Raw genomic sequence first — 27,014 nt, 5'->3', positions numbered from 1 at the left:
TGGTGAAAGCAGGTCCTATTTTCCCCAGGCATTGAAAATAAACAATCACAACTGAGTCTTCTTCCAAAAACAAACAAATAACAAGAACACCCTCATTATACTACACAAAAAGCCTTTTAATAAAAACCAAAAATAATGACTTCTGAACTTATCCCTTGCATTGAGACAAAAATCTTAAACGCAATTAGTATCTGTATATTAGCACTGACCAGAATTAATAAAATGTCAGGATAAAGAAAACTTTAATCAATGGCTTCAGCTTTGGTTTATTAAGGAATTTCAAAATTAAAAATCCAAAACACATGAAAGGAAAGATTGAAGTGATAATCATTGAAATATTAGAGAGGGCAGTGAGTGTAACCCAAACATTCTTTGAAAAGATGAGTAGTATTGGCAGGAGTTAAAACTCCTGGAGTCTACAATGAGTAAGTTCTATCCAAATAAATTAGTAATTTGAAATGGAAAACTTCTCTAAAGCAGTCTAAATTACTAAATTCTCCAGTGAAAATATTGGTCTATGTTGCTTCACAGGTACATTCTACAATGCCAATTCATCATAAGCTTTTCCAGAAAGCAGGATAGAAGAACACTTCACAACAAATGCAGCAGTGTTCTGATACCAAACTATGCAAGAAGAATGGGGAGATAAAAACATCAAACCATTATCCTTTTTGAAAAATAGAATGATGTTAGAGAATTTTAACAAATTGAATCCATTATCTCATAATCTCATATATATATATATATATATATATATATATATATGTATATCATAGCCAAATAGCATGGTTGATTAAAAATCAATCACCATATTAACCAGAATCCTCCACGATCATCTCAAAAAATGAAAAAAGAAAAAAAAGGACATGTTGGTGGTTCCTACTGTTAATCCTAGCCATTTGGAAAGTGGAGATTAGGAGGATCACAACTCAGTTCATTGGGAGGAATAAATGAGACTATTGAAAAATAGCTTCAAAAATGCATAAAAGAAGCCATGTGCTGGTGTCTCATGCCTGTAATCCTAGCTACTCAGGAGGCTGAGATCTGAGGGTCCTAATTAAAAGCTAGCCCAGGCAGGAAAGTCCATGAGACCCTTATCCAATTAATCACCAGAAAACATAAGTGGATCTGTGGATCAAAGTGGTAGAGTGGTATCCTTGAGCAGGAGAGCCCAGGGACAGCACCTAGATCCTGAGTTCAAGCCCCATGACTAAAAAAAAACATCAGCAAAAAGAGCATTTGACAAAATCATAGTATCGATATCTTGTAAACATTTTCTTCATACTAGAAATACAGAAGAATTTCTTCTATCTCGGGAAATATCAATGAAAACTTAGTGTTATATTTCACAAATGCTTTTTCCTCAAGACTGGGAACAAGGCAATGATGTCTGTCTGCTCTTGTCACTTCTACATTGTAGTGAAAATGGAGGCAGGTAGTTCATAATAAGAAATAACTAAGAGTATACAGACTAAAAAGAAGCAAAAATTGTCTATTTTCATAGATGACATGATAACCTATATAGAACATGGGATGGAGTCCAAACAAAATTAGAACATAGATAGAAGACCAATGCTACTTCCATACATGAGTAACAATATAAGACCACTAGAAATTTCATACACTTTAGAAATGCAGTATTGCACTTGCAGATATGAAAGTCTATGGCAGCTTTCTCTGTAATAACCAAAAACTAGACACAACCCAAATGCATACCAACAGATGAATGAGTCAAAAATCATAGTATGTCCATTAATAGACTTACTGCCCATCAATAAAAAAGAATAAGGTGTTGGTATATGCACCAAAATTTTTGCCTCAGCTCAGACAAAGATGCCAAATACTAAAATAAAATACAAAAGAAAAATTAAAATGCCAGCAGCAAGCTTAGAACACCAGATTATATGGCACCATTCTTATACTTTTCACACTTTCAGAGTTCAGACTCTTTTATCTAAAGACCAGAAGGCCACACCCTCCCTGAGACCATATGATAAGCGTAGTGGGGCACACGTCTACTCTGCCCAGGTCACATTTATCAAACTCTGCCTATCACACAATTGCTTGGTAGAAATGCAAGTTAGGATACACATATTTAACAACCATTCCAATGTGTGTTCAAGTTTAACCCTACACAGCATATTTAAATATCAACATTATGCTTCTTCTGTCTCTGAGTTAATTTCCATCTTGTCTGACCAAGGTCACATGAGGAAATAGTGGGGCTAAGACTCAGTTAGGGACAACGTGGCAACACTACCTGTACATACTGCCACACAATGAAAGGGAAACATGGAAATGAACAAAAGAAAAAGGTTTTATATTTGTAAACTTTCAGGAGAAAGCATCCTTTGTCGCCCATGTAAAAACCAGCAAGAGTGCAGCATGTCCCACAGGCAGCAACTACTCACATTTCTTTAACTTTATCCACGGTTATACCTACAGGAATGACAGTTGGGTATGCATTCATAGAATGGATGTAGTTCAAGAAATCTTTAATCTGGAGGGAACAAAAAAGGAGCAATGAATTCTACAATGAAAATCTGGGATGTTGGAGAAGACATAACGGGAGGCCATGGGAAAGAGAAGCAGAATTCTGATGGCTGTAGTTCTTGGTGATGACCACACATTGGGACATCATCTGGGAATCTCCTGAGAAAAATATGCAACACCCAGGGTCTCCTCCCAACACAGAGTTGCAATGAGGATTGGAAGCCAGCATATTGAAACTCTAATTGAGGCTTCTACTCCACAGGAAGAGCTACAAACCTCTGTTTAATGGGATTCAAAGAGTCTGTATTTTAAATATAGAGTATCCTTGTCAACTTGTCCAAGAAAGTAGATGCTCATAGTTAACAAATCTTTCAGGTGAGTTAAAATATAACTGAGTTAACTAGAATGCACCAAGAAAAAAAGGCCTTCTTAGAAGAGGAACACAAAGGCACAATACCTATGTGCATCTGATTGTATAAAGTTATAAGCCAATGATGAGGTAAAAACTGGGAGAGAGCAAATGGGATGACATTGTCCAAGAAAAAAAAATGTAGTCATATCCTCACTAATGAAACAACCCCTCTCTACATCACCTTTATAAAAATAATAAAAAAATTAAATTTTTTTAAAAGCCCAGTTCTGGTAGCTCACACCTAGAATCCTAGCTACTCTGAAGGCTAAGTTCTAAGGATTGTGGTTTGAAGCTAGCTGGGCAGAAAAGAGTATGAGACTCTTGTCACCAATTAACATTCTAAAAACCAGAAATAGAGCTGTGGCTCAAATTGGTAGAGCTCTAGCCTTGAGCAAAACAGCTCAGGGACATTAACAGGCACTGAATTCAGGCCCCATAACCAAAGGGGAAAAAGGCACAAATGTTTGAAAATTACAGCGTTCAATAGATCACAAAAAGGACCTTTGTTTGCAGTATAAAGAGCTAAAACAAGAAGGTAATGGCCAGGTGCCACTGGCTCACACCTGTTACACTAGCTACTAATATGCCTTATATGGGAGGATCACAGTTGAAGCCAGCCCTGGAAGAAAATCTTATCTCTAATAAACTACTCAAAAAAGGCAGAAGTGACACTGTGGCTCAAGTGGTAGAGCATAAAGAGGCTCAGGGACAGGACCAAGGGCCTGAGTTCAAGCCCTAGGACCAGAAAAAACAAAAAAGCAAAAAGCAAGGCATTGCATCACCTGGGTCAACTGGTACTGGAAATCACATGTGTTACCACGTGGCTCACATTTTCACTGTTTGCCAGGATGCCTAAAGCACTGCAAGTATCCATATGGCTGTGACTGATTAGTAATTATGAATCAGCAAACACGTAAATACAGAATCCATGCATAAAAAGAATCACCTGTTTTAAAAATTGATCTGAGCAAAGAGACAAATGGTACATGGTCTCCCTGATAAGTGGATGCTAAATCCAAAATGTTAGGTGATACGACAAAATTAACAGGACTTAAGAAACAAAGAACTTCCACTCATCTTGTCGAACCACTACTAAATGTCCCCATGCTGCTGATCACATGTATGGTGTATATGTGTACACCGTTATATGTTATAGACCGTGATAGACAATTTGCTCCAGGAAAGTTAGAATGAACTTGTGTCTTTAAATGAGCATCATTATTCCACAATACTGTGAAATTTGGGAAATTATGTAATCACTTAATCACAATTAAAAAAAAAAAAGGACCTCGGGGAAGGTAGGGAAGGAAAGGATGGTAGGGGGGAAACAATGGAGGGGGTAACAATGCTCAATAGGAAGTATACTCATTACCTTGCTCATGTAACTGTAACCCTCTGTATAGTATCTTTACAATAAAAAATTTTAAAAAATTGATCTGAAAGGAGATAAATGAACAGGAAGGGAGCAGTCTCACCCAGAAGGCTGCACAATAACTCAGGCCTGTGTGCTTAGGGGATCCTCTGACCTCACTGAAAGATGAGTGAAAGGAGAAGCAGGCTCTGTAGGAACTCTCCCCAGTCCTAAAACAAAACACACAACACAAAAATATAATATAAAATATAAAATAATATATAAAAATATATATAATAGAATAAATAATATAAAATAATATAATAATAAATAAATAATAAAATAATATAAAATAATATTTAACAAAACTTTAGGAAATAGAAACCAAAGAGATTTTTCCTTAAAAAATAAAGGAATGGGAGTCACTGTCCAAAAAGAAATGTACTCTACCTGACATATAAGTGTAAACCACTTTACCTCATTTTGATAATAGCAATAAAAAATACAAAAAAAACAGGTCAGGCACGGGTGGCTCATACCTCTAATTCTAGCCAATTAAGATGCTGAGATCTCAGGATAACGGTTTAAGGCCAGCCTGAGAAAGAAAGTCTGTGAGCCTCTTATCTACAATTAAGCAACAAAAGCCACAAGTGGAGCTGTAGCTCAAGTGGTAGTACGCCAACCTTATGCACAAAAGCTCAGGAACAGTGCCCAGATCCTGAGTTCATGCTCCAGGACCAGCACCAAAAAAAATAAACATTAAAAAAAACTAAAGAGTTGAGTGAATGAATGAATGCATTATTAGGAAAGATGTGATTACTACTTTTTTTGTCAGTTGTGGGGCTTGAACTCTGGGCCTGAGTGCTGTCCCTCAGCTCTTCAGCTCAAGGTTAGTGCTCTAGCACTTGAGCTACCATTCCACTTCCGGTTTTCTGGTGTTTTATTGGAGATAAGAGTTTCACAGACTTTCCTGCCCAGGCTGGCTTTGAACTGCAATCCTCATATCTCAGCCTCCTGAGTAGCTAGGATTACAGGCATGAGCCACCGGCGCCCGGCTGTGATTATTACTTTTTGAAAGAGAAAGCATTGGCTAATAAGCATGCAGAAAAGTGTTCTATTTCACAAGTAATCAATAAATGGTAAGGTGATAATGTAATGCCATTTTCCAAATAACATCAGCAAAGATTAAAATACATTCAGTACTAAGGAGATTATAATTAAATGCACTCATTTTTCTGATGGGTTATTAATTTGTTTTCTAGAAAATAAATTGGTAAAGTGTTTCAAGAATCTTAAAAAAAAAGTGGCTGAGCAAAAAAATAAAAATTGAGCTAAGTTTAATACCTTTCCTATTTAGGCTATTCCAGGATAAAGCCATCCAGTGATCAGGAACTTCTTCTTGGGACAGGAATAAACATTTTCTAGAAGTGGAAATCTATTTTTAACCTTCTAAATAACTTGAGTCAAAGGAACTTGGCTCTGGTATGATCACTGGAAAGGTATCTACTCCAGCCAGGAATTCCATGCTCCACATCAACAACTGTAATTCACAGCCCAACCATCATATCTTCTTACTACAACAGACTTCTGGGTACACTGGCTAGTACAGAGCTGTAAGTAATATTCTTTTAGTTTAAGATGTGAATTAAAGAAATTATTTCCTAGAATTGTAACATATTCATTTTTATTTTTTTGTTTGTTTTTATGCTAATCTAGTGTTTGAACCGAGGGCCTTATACTCTTGGTTGGCTTTTTCTCCTCAAGGTTGGCCCTCTACCATTTGAGCCATATAGCCACTTCCATCTTTTTGATGGTTAACCAGAGATGAGTCTAGCAGACATTTTTTTTTTTTGCCCAGGTGTCTTTGAACCATAATTCTTGGATCTTAGCCTCTTGAGTAGCTAGGATTATAGGTATGAGGCCCTGGTGCCCAGCTTGGGATTGTTTTCTTACCTCATGATTAAGTTCATTTTCCTGGTTCTTTCTGCACATGGTGGATAGTTTAATAGTAATTGTGGAATTATGTTTATGGAAATCATCTCACAGGGTAATTTATTCTGATGAAAAAACTCCTCTGCCTAGAAAAATATTAAAACATAGTTACATATTTTCAGTAAGTTGTTTGTAGGCAGGACCTCAACAAACAGATGTAGGTAAGTTTTCAGCTGAGGAAACAAGTGAGTGATTTCAAATTGAGAAACATTTTGAACTGGCCTGGATTGTTCCAAATTCAAAATGAAAAGAAAAGGCTGGAAACCAGATCCGGAGACCATTCAGGACATACTGAATGCAATGTATGACCCTTAATGAACTCCTGGATGGTTCCACTCCTCAAAAGCTGTAAAGTACAGCAGTGAGACAACTGGGAAAGTCTGAACCAGGACTGTACTGTAGCTACTAGTACTATACTGACACTAAATCTCCTGGGTAGGGTAATCAAACTGCAGTTATGTGAAAGAATTGTCTGTCTAAAAGGGCACCATGCTGAAGGCAATCCAGGCTCTTGTGGCTCACGCCTGTAAGCATAGCTACTCAAGAAGCTGAGATCTGAGGATCATGGTTCAAAGGCAACCTCGGCTGCAAAGTCTGTGACTTTTTTTAATCTCCAATTAACAACTATAAAAGCTGAAGTGGAGCCTATGGCTCAAGTGACGGAGCACTAGCTTTGAGCACAAAAGCTCAGGGATAGCACCCAGGCCCTGAGTTCAAGCCCCATTAGTGGAAAACAAAACAAAACAAAACAAAAAAAACCGATGGGAGCCAAGAATAGTGGCAAACACCTATAATCCCAGTATTTGAGAGGTGAAGGCAGGAGGAGCTAGAGTTTTAAAGCCAGTATAAATTCTACTTACATACACACACACACACACACACACACACACACACACACACACACACACACACACACACACACACACACACACACACACACACACACACACACACACACACACACACACACACACACACACACACACACACACACACACACACACACCATTGTTGGGCATGAAGCAAACAACAAAATAGCGGAGAAAATGTTTGTTTTTTATCTACCTTCTTTTTAACCCTTCCAACAATCCACTGTGTATGTGTGAAAATGTATATGTACATGTGAATATATAGATAAAATAATTAAACTCATGAACAGAAATCATAATATGTAGCTCTCTTCCAGTGATCTGAAGTGGAAAGTTTCATGATAATAATTTTTTTGCTTGAAATTATGCTTCATTTTAAGGGCCACACAATTCTACTGATGGTGTTTGGCTGAAGAGGCCAAATATTCCAAGATGGTCAGCTAAATATACTGATTCAGTATCTACTGAAACAATTGCTTAACACTTTAATATTAGGATATTTTAAAATTTAAACAATTATAATCACTCAAGTCACTCCATTTGAAGGTGACATTTTTAGTATTAATAACTGGAATCTGAAAACTGCTCAAAAGCAATTTGAAATCCCTCCTCATCCCTAGTATTTAGCAACAGAAGTGATGTAGGAAACATTGCAAACAAATTAGAGCCAGTACTAGTGGCTCACACCTCCCATCCTAGTTCCTCAGGAAGCTGAGGTCTGAGGATCAAGATTTGAAATCAACCTGGGTGGGAAATTTCATAAGACTCTTATCTCCAATTAATTAACAAAAAGCTGGAAATGGAGCTGTGGCTTAAGTGGTACACTACTAAGCCTTGAGCAAAAAGGGCATAGGACAGTGCCTAGGCTGAGTTCAAGCCTCAGATCCAGCACCAAAAATTATATACACACACACACACACACACACACACACACACGCAGACACACACACACACACACACATACATACACACACATACACACACACGTGGTTTGTTGTTTTTTTTTTTAACTGGTGAGCTTCAAAGTAATTGGAAATGGTGCAAATATAAGTAACTCATTCAAAGTCTGAAAAACTTTATATCTATTTCTCCCAAATGAGAGTAAAAGTAAAATTTATAAGCATGCAAATAGTAGTAGAACGTGAGTATATTTGTAAAAATTGTAGGCTATAACATATAATAATTTTTATTACAAGTAAATTTCCACTCAAATGTCTGAGGCTAAATTTCATTAAAAAGAAATCTGAGGGTCTGCCTATTAATAATTCTGAGGCATATGATAATAGAATACAGTTATGCATCGATGTATGACTTTGACCTAACACCTTAAGATCCTGAAAAAACTCAAAATTGAGTATCTCCAATTGCTGTGTGCTAGATACTCAAGAGGTAAGACATGATAAGCATGGTTTGAACCTAGCCCAGGAAAGACAATTACATGAGGCTGTTATCCCCAATTAACCACCAAGAAACCTGCAGTGGAGGTGTGGATCAAGTGTTAGAGTGCCAGCCTTGGCAGTGCCCAAGCTATGTGTTCAAGCCCCAGTACTAACACAGAAAAAATTAAATGAAATTAAAAATAAGAAAATTAAAAAAACAGAATCTGAGATTCCTTGATGTACAGGAGGGTTTCTGCTGTGCAAGGACCACCCCCCCAATAATAAGTACTCATTGACACAGTACCTTTGGATGCCAACACACGTGGCACTGCATGCTATGATCTGTGGTGAGATGGTGGAGGATGTTGGACATATTGCTAAACATGTCCAGCTTGTCCATAAGCACCTGAGAAAGGAGGTGATGGGAACCATGTTTCAGGACAATTACTCAGGGGCACAGGTGGAAGGAAAGATGGAGAGGGAGGAGAAGAGAAGAGATGGATGGGAGGGGCAGGGAAGGGGAGTGAAATATCGAGGATGAAAGGGAAGAGCGAAGGCCACAGTTCTTTGCCAAACTTGGTGAATAGATACTTGTAGCCATGTGCTGCCTTACAGTTCAGCCATACCACATGGTACAGATTCCTAGTGATCCAGCTTTGTACCAGCTCTTAAGATTCCACGTAAGCTCTCCTACACAGGAGTTTTAGGAAAAGCAGAACACTTTGATGAACCTCACATACCCCTTTTCTTCCCAACACAAGTAGCATCTGTCACCCCTCACTTCCAGCTAGACACACAACCCTGACTGGTCATCACCACATCAGCAAATGTGGAGAAGCTCCAGTCCTCTATGTGATGACCTAATTAAACCTCGGTGTGATCTGCTCAGGGTTTCCTTGCCCTTGTGTGAAAAATCTACCTTGAAAAACTAAATGGTGCCCTCCACCCCTAAAAAACATGAAAGTGAATGTGCTTCAGTCACGTGATAAAGTGAAATTTCTGAGGTCTGTGGTATGTCTTTTGTGGAAGTAGGAAGCTGAGGGAGAAAATGAGTTGTGGATGCACAGTATACCACTGAGCTCAGCAGCCTGAGCATATGCAGGTTTTCCTCAATGGCACTCTTCCTGGAAATATAGATAGTTGATAACAAGGTCTACTGTACCTGTATTCTACCTTCTAAATCCATAACAAATGTGTCATACTACACACATCCCTTATAAAAACAGTATATCACATACACACATGGGGATAGGCAGAAAGAAGTAACAGACTGCAGATAATATTAAGTTGTAGTTGGTGCATCCTGTTGCAAAGTCCCACTCAAAATTAGACCTGGGGATCTTGTTCATGGAAAGCTTCAGGTGCTAAGACTGAGTAAAATCACTGGAGACTTCCACTAAGCAGATCTTCACCCAAGTTCCCCAGTTCAATTTAGAGTTTGAACTTTGCCAGAAAAATGACCAAATCTCCCCATGTTTAGTAATCTTTTAGACCTAAAACATGATTTCTACAAAAATAATACATGTGTGTGTGTGTGTATGTATGTATGTATGTATAAATGAAACAAAATACAGGGCCCCACTTACATAACTGATCCTGGGCAGTGACTCACTGGTAAAAGGATCATAACAATCTCCTGAAAAAAAGGGAAGAAAATAACAAGTGAAGTTATCACCAGGACCTAGCTAAATAAAATGGATACCTCAACAATATGCCTCAGTATGGGTCAAGCAATGAATGGACAAATAAACTATGCTCTAAGTCAGGCACCAGTGGCTCATACCTATAAATCCTAGCTACTCAGGCCACTGATATCTGAGGATCAAAGTTTGAAGCTAGTTCAGGCAAGAAAGTCTTTTGAGACTTATCTACAAATAACCACCAAAAAGCAAAAGTGAATCTGTGGCTCAAGTGGTAGAGTACTAACCTTGAGAAAAAATGCTCAAGGACAGTGCCCAGGCCCTGAATTCAAGCCCCATCTGGCACAAAAAGTAAAAAGTTACAATGAGAAAAAATTAACTTCAAAAATATTAACCATTATTTCATGTCCTGAAAATTATAATAAAACTTAATAAACATGACCATGACATAATAACTAGAGTTCCAATAATGAATTGATAAAACAAAAAGGAGTGATTCTGCAAATAATAATTATAAAATAATAAGCCATGCTCAAGTCTTTCAATGTGGAAAATAAGTACATCACTTTTAAGGACTGAATATCTCTATTCCTTTTAAAATTTAGAGGGTAAGTTTTTCCTAGCCTCTGAGGTGATTTTATGAGGAGCTTTAGAGGGAGGGGTCAGTTTTTAAAAGAGGACAATGTGGTCAATGCCCTTTATAGGGGAACTTTGTGCCCCTCTCCCAAATGAGGACACATATAGTACGGCAACCATCTGTGAACTAGAACTATGCAAGCCTCCCCCACAGCCTACCACATATTTGTGATAGCAGCTCGAAGGGTCTAAAACAATCACAAATGTCTTCGATACTTTTTTCTAAAAGTTCAATAATTTTCAAATATGGTTAAGTGAGCATTGAAAGTCAAGAAGAAAGAGCAACTATCATTGTGGCAGTAAAAAAAGTCCAAAACAGTTCATAGTTACCTCACCTGTGGTTTCATCAACCAAAGATACCTGGGTAGGAGTTTCAATTTCAGTTGGTACCTTTTGAAAGAAAAGATGATAAAAATGAGGGAGGGGGTAACAAGTTTGACAAGAAATGTACTCCCTACCTTATGTATATAACTAACCCTTCTCTACATTGTAAGGTCTGCACAGGGGCACTTCCCTAACTCTTGGCTAAGTTTCTGCCCAGTATCTGTTACCTAGGTAACTGGCAGACCTGGAAGCAATCACTTCTCCTCCTGCTAGGTCACATCCAGGGCCACCTATGGTCACATGCCTCCCATCTGACCTTAGAAGGGTCCCAAACCCTGAGGTCACATCCAGATCAAGTGTGGCCACACCTTTTCTCCAACTGGTCACACCTCTGCCAGTGCCTGGCCTAGCTAAGTCCTGACCCAGGGATGGGTTGCCCTTTCCTTTTCAGCCATGCCTCTCCACCATGCACGGTGGGGGCAGCAGCTTGGTAAATAAACTTCTTTTCCTGCCTGAATAGCGCACGGTGTTCTCTTCATCAGCTACCTAATGAAACCTACCTACTTAATATAACTTAAATACATCACCTTGATAACAAATTAATTTTTAAAAAGCAGAAAGGAAAAATGGGTATGTATCAGTCCTTCATACTTTGCCATTTCAGACTTTGCCATTTATTTCAGAAGGAAATAAATGGAGAAGTTATATAGACTCTACATAGAGCAATTTCTGATTTATGTTTGAAAATATAATAAAGCAAAAATAAGTTTATTAACTATGAGGAAAACTGTCTTTTCTATCAAGCTATATTGCTTAAGAGTTCTTATTTGGGCCTAATGGCCTGGCTGTTGAGGGAAAGAGGAACTGCTTTGGGATAAGAAAGGAAATGTTAGGTTTTGTCTTAAACTGGTTTCTTTTCAGGATGGATTTAAGACACACCTCAGACTGTTAAAGAAATACCAAAGGGTGTGGGTATATTTTGAGATTACTTGCATACAGCTAATCTTATTTCAAAATCACCTTATCATTTTACCCTATTCAAATGAGGCAATTACAAGCAGATTGTGAACCTGAGCTCAACCAATCTGAGCAGAGGGGCAGGGCCTGCTGCATTAGGGATAAGTAGGGTCACAGCCTGCCTGCTCTATGTGCTTGCTTGACAGATTTTTGGCTGTTGGCCAAAATTTACGTGTGTAAGTTTACTTGCTAAGGCAATTCTTTATTTTTGTATCTATCATTGTGACTCCTATAGTTTTGTTTTGTTTTTTGGGTCTGGTCGTGGGGCCTGAACTCTGGGTCTGGGCACTGTCCCTCAGCTCTTCAGCTCAAGGCTAGCGCTCTACCATTGAGCCACAGCACCACTTCCAGCTTTTTTCTTTTTCTTTTTTGTTTATATGGTGCTGAGGAATCGAACCCAGGGCCTCGAGCATGCAAGGCAAGCATTCTACCACTGAGCCACCTTCCCAGCCCACTTCTATAGTTCTTGAAGAGCTTATTTTTAACATTAAAGTAGATCTAGTGATATATATTGTCTCATACCTTTGATATGTACACACACACACACATCAATACTAGGGCATAAAACATAGAGCCTTGCTTAGCTTTCTTCCTCAAGATTGGCACACTACCATTTGAGCTACCACTCTACTTTCTAGTTTTTCTGCTAAATTGCAGAGAAGCACCTCATGGATTTGTCCTCCTGTGAGCTTCGAACTGTGATCCTCAGGTCTCACCCTTGTTAATAACCAGGACAACAGGCATGAGCTACCAGCACCCAGCTGAGAGTTTTTATTTTAGCAAAGGGGTTGGCCTAGGTTTCCTCTGTTTGAGCTTCAGAATGGTATGTACGTGTTTATGTATCTATGTATGTACATCTGCAAATGTGTATGTACATGTGTGTATATGTATATGTAGGTATTTGCACATATATCAGCTTACTCAAATGTGGGGCATCAGGGAGTTGGAACTTGAAAGCTTTCACCAGTTAAACATCAAACACTCTTCATGACAGCTGTGTATACTCTGCCAGTAATGCAGTTTTTTTAAACCCTGGCCCACATAAAAATTCCTAATTGTCTCCCTCATGGAGCCCTCCTCTGAAGCAGCCATGGGCACATGGAGATCAGGGTGGCCTGCAACCTCTTGATCTTCCTGCCTTAGACTCCAACATGCTGAGATTACATGTGTGTGCTACCATACATATCTTCATTCTACTTCATTCTACCATTTTATGTCATTATTTTTCCTGATTTATCCCATGATCTAAATAAACTGAGCAATCATAATAATGAATATTCTACAGTGTAAAGTATTAGAATACATCTAGACTCCTTAGGACTAAACAAAGCAAAAGATCTAAATTAAACTTTTGAAGAAAAACAAATTAACAACATTTGAATGCTGACTTTCTCTAAACTTTGGAGTGACAAAAACTAAATGTCACTATTCAATTAGCCTTATCACTGTAGTGGGTAAGGAATTGGGTTTTGGATGATTCCAATCCTTTTTTTTTCAATCTATGCTGAAGACTTTTTCCCTAATGCCACAAGAATTAACATTATTCAAAACAATAAAATTTACTATTTGTTTCTCCCAAAATCTGTATCTTGTTCTAGTTAACAGCAATTCCATAGTGATAGGAGAGCAGTACAGGAAAACTTTTAAGCTGAATGGAAAAAAAAAAAAAAACCTCAGTTCCATCCAAAATGAACTACCTTGGGGACTCAGAAATATATTTCTTTACATTGGTTTTCTCTAATAAATGAGAAATTGCTTGCTTAGAAAGTGTTAAGGAGAATTCCCAATATATCTGTTATAGTCTAGAACTGAAATGTCCCTCAAAAGCTAAGACATTGGACTAGGGGCATGGCTCAAGTGGTTAACTCCTGTTTGGCAAGCCCAAGGCAGAGTTCAAGTCCCACTACCACAAAACAAAAACCAGTTCCTTCTTTAAATGGAAAGGCAGCTCCTTCACCTTAAACTTCAGCAGATCTTTGGAACTGCCTTAATCACAGAATATGATAAAAGCAATTCATGAATGTTCAAGCTAGCTTTCCCAACTATAATACTTGAGAATTTGGAATTTAGATTGCAGCAAAACTATAGGAAAACAATTCAATAGTTCAGGTTTAAGAAAATATTCAATGATAGATTCTCAGGAGGAAGACATTGGTAGGATCTCAATTTGAGGCCAGTGTAAACACAAAAGTAAATGAAAACCATTTTCAGCAAGCTAGGTGTGGAAGTGCATGCTATTAGTCCCAGCTGAACTAGAAGCATAAGTCAGAAGATTGTCCTGGGTGAACACATGAGAAAGACCTTATCTGGGGAAAAACAAAAAAAAACTAAAGCAAAAAAGAGGTCATGGCCCAAGTTATACACCTGTCTAGCAAGCTTAAGATCCTGATTCAAACTTCTACTCTGCACACCCCCCCCCAAAAAAAAGAGAAAAACCCAATTATACCATAGAATTCTTTTTTGGGGGGAAGGGGTCCAGTCGTGGGACCTAAACTCTGGGCCTGGGCACTGTCCCTCAGCTCTTCAGCTCAAGGCTAGTGTTCTACCACATGAGCCACAGCACCACTTCTGGCTTTTTTATTTTTGCTTATGTGGTGCTGAGGAATCGAACCCAGAGCCTCATGCATGCAAGGCAAGCGCTCTACCACCGAGCCATCTTACTAGCCCAACCATATAATTCTTGATAATGGAACATTCTCTATCTACCTCTGTCTTACACACACACACACACACACACACACACACACACACACCTATAAAATGAGTAAATGCATCAACAGTAGTATAGAGGAATCACACAAAATTAAAATTATGTAAAAGCAAGTAAATATAAGACTGCACTGTAGCTCCAATGGTAGTACAGCTGTTTAGCAAGTATAAGGCCCTGAGTTCAAATGCTAGTACTGCAAAAAAAGTGAATTGTTTATGATTCTATTCATGTAAATTCAAAAGCACCATAGCTAACCCATAGTACTAAAAGTCTGAAAATTATATTTTAGGAAGAATGACTGATAGGGGGCAGAGGGCCAAGAATTTGGGTACTGTTCAAGTTCTCCATCTAAATATAAGATACACAGATGTACTCACATGGTAAAAGTTCATCATATTGTCAATATCTTATTACCTGCATTCCAAATTTGTTTTCAAGGTAGTGGCCCTTACTTCTTTCCTGTGATCTCTAAGCAAAAGAATAGGGATCATAAACATGTTCTTTATCAGAGGATTCCTTGACCCAAGGCACAGGGGCTGCCATGACCTTCACTCTCCAAGAGAACTGATTTCCCAGGACCCTTGGCTCTTCTCTAGATGATAAATCCTATTCTGTTGTTTTTTTTTCATGCAGTACTGGCATTTGCACTCAGGGCCTAGGAACTGTCCCTGAGCTTTTTTGCTCAGTGCTAGTGCTCTACGACTTTAAAATTTCCAGATTTTCAATGGTTGAGATAAGATCTTACAGGAGACTGGAAGAAGATGAGAGAGGAGGAGATGGGGGCTGAGCTCTCGCAAAGAAACCAGTTTTAGTGTTCCAGTGAAAGATCCAAGGCTAGAGTCACACTGAGTGAGCCATCATAGTACAGAGATTTTGGCCAGAGAGGGAAAATTCAGGCTGCCTGTTTAAAGAGACAGATTTGACCACACGCTGATGACAGTGGCGGCAGCTGCTGCTGCTGCCATACCAACAGACAGGGCCATATAAAAAGGCACCAGAGACAGACTGTGAGGGGCTTCTAATCATACCCAGTGAGAACTGACAAGGAGCAAAAATTCTTCATTCTGCTGGCCACAGGCAGATGTAGATCATAGACAGCCCAAGGGAAAGGCATGAGTACCTCACAAGACATTCCCACTTCTCACAGTACAGCACTTGGAAAGTAGCTTTTCCCCTATCACCTGAGAAGAATGCCATCTCTGATACTGGCAAAGACTGGGCCAGAGCACCTAGTAGATAACTCAGGCCTGAGAAGCAGTGACTGCGGCACCATTTTTCAACAGGGCAAAAGAATTTTAGTGAAACTTAGCTCGACCCAGGAGACAGTTGCCCTTCCCAGGTGGCAGAAGCCCCACCCAGAGTGGGCTGACTTTCTTCACAGGATAAACACAGCCAGAGGCAGCCCTGCCCCTCTGTTGAAGGGCAGCTTTCATAAGTGAAAAAAATAAAAATTCAAAAGTGGATACTGCATAAAACCTGAGAGCAGCTCCAGGCTGGGCTACAAGAGTCTCGGGAGCTACCCCTCAGTGAGAAGTTACTGATTCCAGATGAGCCACAACCCCACCCACCCCCAAGCTCCCTCGAACTGACTCCAAGGTACAGAAAACAGCCAGTTTCCTCCTGTGTGACACACAAAGCACATCGCCACAACTAGTCTGGGAGGAGGATCGAAAAGACCCTGTGAATGTAAGGCAGGCTTCTTTCTGCCTGCTCAAAGTGATTTGAGAAACTAATTAAGCCACAGGTAAACTGAATACTACAAGGAAAACAGAGGCTACAACAAGATATGGACACAGGGGAGACACAAGAACCCCCAAATAAATCGAAGAATTCTTTTATCTAATTAAGTTTTTAATTTATTTTTACTTCTTTCAGTATTTTATTTTGTTTTTTTTTCTTTTCTTTTTTTGTTCTTCTTGTCTTTTTTTTCTCTACTTAATTGCTGTTCTTTTCATCCACAGATACAGAGCCAACAGTGATTGTTAGGCCTCCTCCTTCAATGTTTGCATACTTAATTCAGATATTGATTACTCAATTCACAATTTCTCAATCTTTGCACCTTTAGTTATACTTATGTAATTTTTTGAGTTTTTCATCTTTTATATTTTTCTCTTTTTTCTTTTTCTTCTCTTCTTCCTCTCTGAATTTATGTCTTAGTTATCTTCCCTCTCTTCCTTTCCTTCCCTACATTCCTTGAATCTTGTTTTCTCCTCATAATTTTCCTTACACCTCTTAATTTCTGGCCCTTTGCTCCTTCTTTGATTTTCTTAGTCCATTGATCCCTAGTGGTTTGTTGTTGAGCTAGACTGTATCTGTACTCATTTTGACAGGGTCAAAGTAGCCCATTGCGTTATCCTTTTGGTCTAGATTGTTTCAAACTTCATGACAGATTGGATCACTGGTTACACTGTATATAATCCCCACTTCCCCTCACACAAACCCATCATAGAAAAGCAGAGATCTATAGGGAAATGCTTATCTATGATTTTGAACCACTAAAATCAGTGTAAATACACAACCCGGGGTTAGGTTTTGTCTTAAAACTATGCTCTGAGGTGGTATTAGTCCTAATTACATATCCAAAAAAGGAGAGTGAGAATGAAACATATATATCTTTGATTGTCAACCTCCAAAGACTATGTGACTACAGGGATCTGGATTGGTACTTGTCTTAAACTTGTTCTCTGATTGGTGTGGAACTGGGGGTACTTTCAATCCCCTAAAAGAGAGCTAGAGTGAAAGTACATATTTTTGATTGTGAACCTCCAAAACTGCACGACTACAGGGTTTGGGGTTGGTGCCTGCCTTAAAATTGTGTTCTCGTGTAGAATTGCAAATACTTTTATCCCCCCCAAAAAAGGAGAGATAGAGAGAAAATACCCATTGTTGATTCAAACCTCTGAAGTCTGTACAGGGCTCTGGGTTGGTGCTTAACTTAAAATAGGGTTCTAGTGTGGAATTGGTTTTGCCTTCATTCCCAAATGGGCAGAACTAGCTGTAGAAACAAAAATAGAATGTCAAAGAAACTCAACTCCCACTGAAGATAAAAAGGCAACAGAGCAGTTAATGAATAATCCAGAAAATAGTTTTCAAAATACTCTATAAACTCTACTGGTAAACCTGCCGAATGAAAATATTGAAAGCTTTCATAGGGCTATGCATGAGTGTGATGAGCTAACCAAAGATTAATAGATGTATTCATGGAATCTAGAAGCCGAAAGCTGAATGAATTCCAACAGAAACAAAGGGAGTCGAATGAAAGTATAGCCACTCAACTAAGGAATTTTAGAGAAAAGCAAATCAAAGAGGTAAAGAAGTCCATACACAGTTTAAAATAAAGCTTCAACAAATAAAGCGAAGCCATCAAAACTGACCAATTAGAAGGAAGGGAAATTTAAAAAAAAGTAGAAAGTCTGGATAATAGGCTAGATGATGCAGAAGATCGAATCCCTGGAATAAAAGATAACATGAATTTGTAGAGGAAGAATAGACAATTCAGAAGAAATCTAAGAAATATTATAGATCCATTCAACATCTAGAAGACACCATCAGAAGGCCTAATTTAAAGCTAATGAGTGTAGTAGAGGGTCTAGAGGCAGAAGGTAAAGGACTATAAACTTTATTGAACAGAATCCTAGCAGAGTGTTTTCCACACATTCAAAAGGATATGCCCATTCAGATATAAGAAGCCTTTCGAACCCCAAAGGGACCAAACCAATACACAACATCCAAACATCACATTGTAATATGCACAGGAGCAATATAGACCAAGGAAAGGATCCTTAAAAATGTCAGGGAGAAAAGATCAATTACTATGAAATTAATTCCAACTGCAAAATCAGATAACTCAACTGAGACCAAGAAAGCAAGAATAGCTGGTTATGATGCATGCCATGCCCTAAAGACAGACAACTATCAAAGAATAGTGTACCTAGCTAAACTCTCCTTCATATCAGAGGGACAAGTAAAAACCTTCCACAGCAAAGAAAAATTGAAACAATATATCTCCACCAAATCAGCATTACAAAAGATACTTAAAAATGCCATACACATAGAAAACCAACCAAAGCACGATAAAGACAGAGAAATGGCCCCCAGAGAAACAGATAATGATAGTAAGAACCCAGTAGGCACAGCCCTTAAGAAGGTGGATAACATAGCAGAAACTACTATACTTTAAAATCCTAACTCTCAATACTAATGAACATAACTCTCCAACTCAAAGACATAAATTTCCTACTTGGATCAAAAAGCAAGATTCTTCTATCTACTGCCTTCAAGAGACACAACTTGCCCACAAAAACAAACATATCCTGAAAATGAAAGGCTGGAACAAACTCTCACAAGCAAACTACCTAAAAAACAATTTGGGAAGGGAAATAATTTTTAAAAATCCTAATAACAGATTAAATAGACTTCAAATTAAAATTAGAAGGGATAAAGAAGGACATTACATACTAATTAAGGGATTTCTCCTACTGGGGAATATAACAGTTCTAAATACCTATGTATCAAATAAAAGAGCACCCACATTTATCCAAGATACAATACTTCCCCTAAAATCACACATATATCCAAACTCATTGATCATTGGTGACATTTAACATACCTCTATCCTCACTGGATAGTTCAACCAGGCAAAAACTCAACAGAGAAACTTCAGATCTAAACAACTACATACACCAATAAGACTTAATAGATATCTAGAGAATATTTTACCCAACCACATCAGGATGCATGTTCTTCTCAGCAGCACATGGAACATTCTCCAGAATAAACCACATTTTAGGTCACAAAACAAATCTGTCCAATTTCAGAAACATTGAAATTATTCCCTGCATTCTGGTACAACAAAATGGAATAAAATAGGAGCTTACCACCAGAAGCCACATACAGTCTGAACAACACATTGTTGAATCACCAGTGGAACATGGAAGAGATTAGAAAGAAAATTCAAATGTTCCTGATATTTAACAAAAATGAGCTTACAAATTACCAGCTCCTCTAGGACACATAAAAGGCAGTCCTCAGAGTAAAATTGATAGCCCTCAGTCCCTACATCAACAAACTTAGATCTCAAACCAACAATTTAATAATGCATGTGAAGCTCCTTGAAAAAAAATGCCAAATCTCAATCCAGTAGACAGGAAAAAAAATAATTAAAATTAAATCACACTTAAATAAATTAGAGTTTAAAAAACATAGAAAGAATATACAAAAAGAGTTGGTTTTGGAAAAATTAACAAAATTGACAAAAATTTAGCAAATTTTACCAAAAAAGAAGAGACTACACCCAAATAAACTAAATCAGAAATGAGAAGGGAAACAACCATACAGAATATTCAGAACATTATAAGAAAATGCCTTTCAATACTTTATGCTAACAAATTTGAGAATATGGAAGAAATGGAAGAATTTATAGCAAATACTGATATGCCCAAACTAAACCAAAATAATTTAAACCAACTAAACAGACCTATATGAAACATTGAAATAGAAACATCAATAAGAGCTCTCATCCAAGAAAAGCCCAGATTTAGAGCTAAATTCTACAAGGCTTTCAAAGCAGAAGTCACACCAATACCCCTCCAACTCTTCAATGAAATTGAAAGCGAAAGATCACTACCAAATTCTTTCTATGGAACCATCGTAACCCTCATCCCAAAACCAGGCAGGGAATCATCAAAGAAAGAGAACTATAAACCCATTTCCTTGATGGACATTGATGCAAAACTTCTCAACAAAATTTTGGCCAGTCAACGTCAACAACTTATCAAAAAAAATTGTACACCATGACCAAACAGGATTCATTTCAAGGATGCAAAACTGGTTTAATATATACAAATCAATTAATATAATTCATCACATCAACAACAACAAGGATAAGAACCAAATGATTATATGAATAAGTGCAGAAAAACCATTTGACAAGATCCACCACCCCCTTATGATGGAAGCTCTAGAAAAACTAGGAATCCATGGAACATTCCTCAATGTAATAAAGGCTGTGTATGACAAACCTACACCAACATTATACTTAATGGCGAATAGCTAAAGTCATTTCCTCTAAAATCAGGAACAAGATAAGGATGTTTACTCTCCATTTCTCTTCAATTTAGTATTAGAATGCAATGATTCGAACATAAAGGGGATCCAAATAGGGAAAGGTGAAGTAAAACAATCCCTCTTTGCAGATGACATGATCTTATATTTAAAGAACCCAATGAACTCCACTCCCAAATTACTGGAAATGATTCGAAACTTTGGCAAAAAAGCAGGGTATAAAATAAATCCTCAAAAATCAATGGCTTTTCCATATGCCAACAATGAGAAGAGCACGGGTGACATCAGGAAAGCAACTCCTTCTGTAATAGCCCCACAAAAAATAAAAAACATAGGAATTAACCAAAGAAGTGAAGGACCTCTATGTTGAAAACTTTAAAAACCTGAAAAGGAAATTAAGGCAGAACTTAAGAAGTGGAAACACCTCCCAAACTCCTGGACTGGGAGGAGCACCATCGTGAAAATGGCAATACTTCCAAAGACTATCCACAAATTCAATGAAATACCTATCAATATTCCAACCTCTTTCTTCAATGAAATAGAAGAAGCAATCCAAAAATTCATATGGAACAATAGAAGACCCTGAATAGCAAAAACAATCCTTAACAGAAAGAACAGTGCTGGAGGAATATCAATACCAAATTTCAAACTCTACTACAAAACCATAGTAATCAAAACTGCTTGGTACTGGCACAAGAACAGACCAGAGGAACAATGGAATAGAACTGAAAACCTAGAAATGAACCCACAGACCTCTAGCCACCTAATCTTCGATAAGGAAGCTTAAAAAAAGTAAAATGGAAGAAAGACAGCCTTTTCAGTAAATGGTGCTGGTGAAATTGGTTAATCACCTGTAGAAAACTAAAGCTAGATTCGTATGTCACCCTGCACCTGAATCAACTCCAAATGGATCAAAGACCTCAGAGTAAAAGCAGACACCCTGAAAACATTACAGGGAGGAATAGGAGAGATCCTAAATCTTCTTGGCACAGGTCAAAATTTTCTCAATATGGACCCAGAAACAGAACTAATTAAAGAAAGTTTAGACAAATGAGATTGTATGAAACTGCAGAGCTTCTGCATAGCAAAGGAAATAGCTAGCAAGATCAATAGAAAGCCCACGGATTGGGAGAAGATCTTCACTAGCCATACAACAGACAAGGGTCTCATATCTAAAATATACTTAGAACTCAAAAACAATAAATGCCCCAATAACATATCCTCAAAGAAACAACTTCCCGATAAATAAGTGGGCTAAAGGATTGAAGAGAAACTTTTCTGAAGAGGAAGTAAGAAAGACCAATAGACACATGAAGAAATGCTCAACCTCCCTAGCCATAAAAGAAATGCAAATCAAAACAACATTGAGATTCCACCTCACCCCAGTTCGAATGGCTATAATCAGGAAATCTAATAACAGCAGATGCTGGAGGAGATGTGGCCAGAAGGGAACCTGCCTGCATTGTTGATGGGAGTGTAAACTTGTTCAAACACTTTGGAAAGTAGTATGGAGGTTCCTCAAAAGACTCCCTATAGAGATCCCCTATGACCCAGCAATCCCACTTTTGGGCATTTACCCAAATGATCACAAACAAGGCCATATTAGGGCTACCAGCATAACTATGTTTAGCGCAGCATTATTTACCATAACTAAGTTATGGAACCAACCCAGATGCCCCTCAGATGAATGGATCAAGAAAATGTGATATATATATATATATATATATATATATATATATATATATATATATATACACACACACACACACACACACACACACACAATGGAATTCTTTGCCTCCATTAGAAAGAATGACATTGCCCCATTTGTTGGGAAATCGAAAGACTGAAAAATATATTTTACATGAAGTAAGCCAGGCCCAAAGAAACATTGTTCCCATGGTTTCCCTTATTTGCAATAACTAATATATGTCTAGGACAAGCAGAAAAGATCAAAAGCTATGTACATATTACCATATAAGATGATGTTAAGTGAAATGAACCCCAAGACAGGAACATAACTGGTTTTTTCTTGCTTGCTTTTGTTTTTAACGTACTTATAATGTACTATGTGATTTTTTTTGTTTCTTTTATATGTTCTTCCTCCATGGTATAAACCCTGTTTTCACTTCATTTGATTCCAATGCCGTACATCTTGTATATACACTTTTCTAATTGGGGAGGGGAAGGGAAAAAACAAAGTGCTTAAATAGGGATACAGGTTGCCCTATTGTAACCATGAGATGTACAATAACACTATGTTGAAAATGAACTTTACAACTTGTCTGGGGTGAGGGAGAGAGGGGTTGGGAAGGTGGGGAGTGAAGGGATGGTAGGGGAAAAACAAAGGAGGAGGTTACAATGCTCGATAAGAAATGTACTCATCACTTTACTCATGTAACTGTAACCCCTCTGTACACTATTTTCACAATTTAAAACATAATAAAAATAATAAATAATTCATCTATAAAAATAAGGAAAAAGAAAACGAACTTTTTGAGATGTAGTTCAAGGTAGAGCACTTTTGCCTAGAAATACCCGTGGCTCTGGGTTTGGTTCCCAGCACTGAAAAAGAAAGAAAAACATTTTAAAGGGAATGTAAAAGAAAAGCAAACCTAAATTTCATGTGTGGATAACTGTGAGTCTTCCCTTTCACTGTCTTCTAACATCAACACCATCACTCAGTCTCCACCACAAAGTTTGTACACCAAACATCCATACTTGCTTCTAGGGAATCTACTAGTAAATCATTCCAACTGAAGCCAAGAAAAGAGCAAATGATTCATCATCTTTTGCCTACTGTGAGTTCGGGGTTCAAAGGTAGGATGTCACTGTCACAAAGATTAAAGCCACAGCCCTCCAATTCATGACACAGAGACGACATAAGAAAACCAATCATTTATCAATACTCTATACAGAGTACTTATTATACTTTCCAAATCCTTGGCTTGTAAAGACCTGGACAACCAAGTACTTTTAAATTAGGGAATTAAATCAAACCATGTCTGCTCACTTAATTTTCACCACCACGGAAGGAATACATAGTTGGAGCTCCCTATACCCAGTAAAAACCAAGAAGTCAGCACACCTCATTAAGCAACACTAAAGGACACATGAACCCTTTCCAATGAAGCTGTGTCATGGAAAAATGGAAGATGAGTCATTTTACTCCATGCTTCCAAACTAACTCAGTAGGTGGCACTCTAAAGCTTTGCATCTTGGATCTTCCCTCACCCTTAAGCATCTTCCTAACTGGTGCTAAGAGATTCTGAATATATTGAGGCTCAAACCTAAGGAATTTTCTTCTTAACAGCTATCACATTTTGAATTATAGACTCAAGAAAAAAGTGAAAACAAAGGCATCCTCATCTAGCAGTGTCTTCTCAATAATAAAACCAAACAAAAAATGTTATCCTGAAGAATCACAGATCTTCAATGAAGATCATAGTGCTATTTTGCCCTTTTTTCTTCTCTTTTTCTTTTCTCTCTTCTTCACCCTCCTATCTCCTCCTCTCCACTACTGGGATTCAACTAAAGACCACCTGCTTGCTAGGCAAATGCATATAGTTTGTGTGTGTGTGTGTGTGTGTGTGTGTGTGTGTGTGTGTGTGTGTGTGTGTGTGTGTGTGTGTGTGTGTGTGTGTGTGTGTGTGTGTGTGTGTGTTACATTCTGGTTCACTCCTCTACAGTGGATTCAGAGCTTCCTTATCAATCTGTTGTGAAAGGTAGCCCTGGAAGAGGCTGCCACTAGAATATTTCAGTTTGTTTTCATTTTTCATCTGTGCTAATGGTTGTGCTAATTATCACAATGAATAAAACTGCTTTTGTAAGTAGAATTTGTGACTTATGAGTCAGCCTATCCAATGTTAAAATTGAACTATGGTTATGAAATTAGTGGTACTCAAGCTGTGGGGATGAGTTCCATCCTCACCTGGGGCATGTGGCTCCGAGCTTGTATAATTAAAGGTGGTACAACTTTAATCCCTAACTAAATGCAGCTGTGAAATCACAGAGTTCTGGTGGTCTGATGCCATCTACAAGGTATATCCTGCTGTCCTAGACTAACATGATCTTTTCATGTTAGTTATGGACATAACTTCTGAAAAGTAAAGAAAGCCAACAGTAGTGGTATACACCTTTAATCTCTGTGCTAGGCAGGCATAGGTGGGATGATCGCAAGTTCAAGGCCAGACTGAGCTCCATAGTAATAACATCTAAATGAAAAAAAAAAGTAGCTTGTATTTGGTCAAGCTGAGAAGGTTGTTGGACTTTATCTGTGGATGTAGGGGTTTGTACCATGTGCTTGCTTGCTAACTAACATTTGAAGGTGTGATAGTGGTTGATCTGGAATTTGCATTTTTTACACAGAGTCACGAGAAGTAGGGGAGCATGGGAGAAGAGCTAAATCTCAAAACCATTATTTCTACAAGTAGAGCTACCTAAAGAAGCCAATAGTGCCTCAAGGTGCAGAGTGTCAGCTTTCAGCATAAAAGCCAAGAGACCATATAAGGTTCTGAGTTCAAGCCCCAGGACTGGCACAAAAATAAAATAAAATAATAAAAGAAAAGAAAGTAATGATAACAGCCCTTGAGCACAATTCTGCAAGGAAGCATGCACCTCCAACCTCTTCCAACTCAAGATTGGGGACACACAGGATTCACTCCACCCTTGTGGCAATAGGACAGGATGTAGACACGGGCTCTCCAGTTTTCCCTGTTGAAGAAGTCTGTGGAGATGATGGGATACTCAGGCATTTGTCCCTGGAAGGAACTCATGTTGTCACCAAAACCAGGACAATAGCCCTCTGCCTGGCACAGAAGAAGGCCAGATTGCATTGGTCATTGGCCAACCAAGTTAAGCTTCATCCAATCCTACCAGCCAGTGGCAGAGGGGCAGCACCAACGGACATTCCTAGGTTTAAATGTCTTGCTGAGTGCCAACACAGTGAACCAAGCTTAGCACATAACAGGGAGTCTCTTTGTGCCAGAAATTAGCAAATTAACCATGGTTTCTACTCAGATAAAGACTTCTCTGAGTCTGTGAAATTCTGATGTCTCAAAGAGAATCTGAAATAACCATGGGCTTATGCTCCAAAACAGAAGTGAACATAAAATAGCAGATTTAAGCTAGGCGCTGTTGGCTCACACCTGTATTCAGGAGGCTGAGATCTGAGGATTGCTGTTCAAGCCAGCCTGGCAAGAAAGTCCGTAAGACTATTTATCCCCAATTAATCACCAGAAAACTAGAAGTGGAGCTGTGGTTCAAAGTAGTAGAGCACTAGCACTGAGCAAAAGAACTCAGGGACAGTGCCCAGGCCCTGAATTCAAGCACCATGATCTGTTGGGAGCCGACAGTAAAGTTTAAAGGTCATCTTGACCCCGGTGCTCACTTGAAGGCACTTACAAGGAGCTGGCTTACTTAAAAAACACCAGGTGCCCGGGATTGCTTTGCTATGTCTGCAGAGTTTGTTTTACTTCTACCAGTTGACCTTGTCTTGTTTTTACTACACTCTGTTTTACTGAAATTTCCCTTGTTTTTCTGGACTATTGTAACCTTATGTTACCTCTTGACTTCTAATAATATATATTAAGGAAAGTTAAAAATAAACAGTGCTGCAGTCTTGAGCTGCAGACCTCCTGACCCCATCCTTTGTCTTATGTCTTTATTTTTCTGCATCCTTGCCCCCTAATTCAGGAGCCAGCAGGCTCCAGCAATGATCAACCAATAAAATAAAATAAAAAGAAAAGAAAATAGATTATCTCTTGAAAACCAAACTCACTTTTGTCTTCTCCCAAGTATGGAATAATCATGAGAACTGTGTGAGAAAGTTACGTGTGACTCATGATGCAGTCCTTACATATCATTTATGTATACATAGTGAACAAACTGTCTGCTGATCACAAGTTGGGGAAAGAAGATCCCAGTGACATATTGTCTGCTAGTCCCTCACCATTTTCTGTCAGGTTAGGATATGCAAAGAAAACTGGGTGATGGAGAAGGATAGATTGTTTAAAGTATAATAATAACAATTTATTAATAATGATTATTTAATATTTATTAAAGTATTAACAATCACCAAGCCAGGCCCATGTGGCTCACACCTGTAAGCATAGCTACTCAGGTGTCTG

General features: G+C 38.3%; 1 protein-coding gene across 1 annotated transcript; it reads right to left on the bottom strand.

Moving 5' to 3' along the window:
- Nucleotides 1-2,407: 2,407 nt before the first annotated feature.
- Nucleotides 2,408-25,661, bottom strand: LOC138839859 (protein artemis-like). The gene is made up of 12 exons (XM_070039368.1): nucleotides 25,553-25,661; nucleotides 15,238-15,289; nucleotides 13,677-13,761; nucleotides 11,103-11,162; nucleotides 10,989-10,994; nucleotides 10,083-10,132; nucleotides 9,416-9,444; nucleotides 9,054-9,163; nucleotides 8,801-8,908; nucleotides 6,210-6,334; nucleotides 4,432-4,486; nucleotides 2,408-2,500 (listed from the first exon to the last, which is right to left on the bottom strand). Exons 1-12 carry the CDS (start codon nucleotides 25,659-25,661, stop codon nucleotides 2,408-2,410), a joined length of 882 nt encoding a protein of 293 aa, XP_069895469.1.
- Nucleotides 25,662-27,014: the final 1,353 nt, after the last annotated feature.

This window comes from Dipodomys merriami, unplaced genomic scaffold (assembly GCF_024711535.1).
Source record: "Dipodomys merriami isolate MVZ:Mamm:240054 unplaced genomic scaffold, mDipMer1.0.p SCAF_3, whole genome shotgun sequence".
Lineage (NCBI taxonomy): Eukaryota > Metazoa > Chordata > Mammalia > Rodentia > Heteromyidae > Dipodomys > Dipodomys merriami.
Note: the sequence above shows the minus strand (reverse complement) of the source record. Positions and strands in the feature narration are given on the sequence as shown.

Excerpts from the sequence above, each read along its gene's own strand:
- LOC138839859 (XM_070039368.1), bottom strand. The coding sequence starts at position 25,661 with ATGAGTTCCTTCCAGGGACAAATGCCTGAGTATCCCATCATCTCCACA. Across the intron at positions 15,290-25,552 it reads CCTGTCCTATTGCCACAAGG|ATCACAGGAAAGAAGTAAGG; the intron begins GTGGAGTGAATC and ends TTTTGCTTAGAG. Across the intron at positions 11,163-13,676 it reads GATTTTGGGAGAAACAAATA|GTACCAACTGAAATTGAAAC; the intron begins GTAAATTTTATT and ends TTCTTTCAAAAG.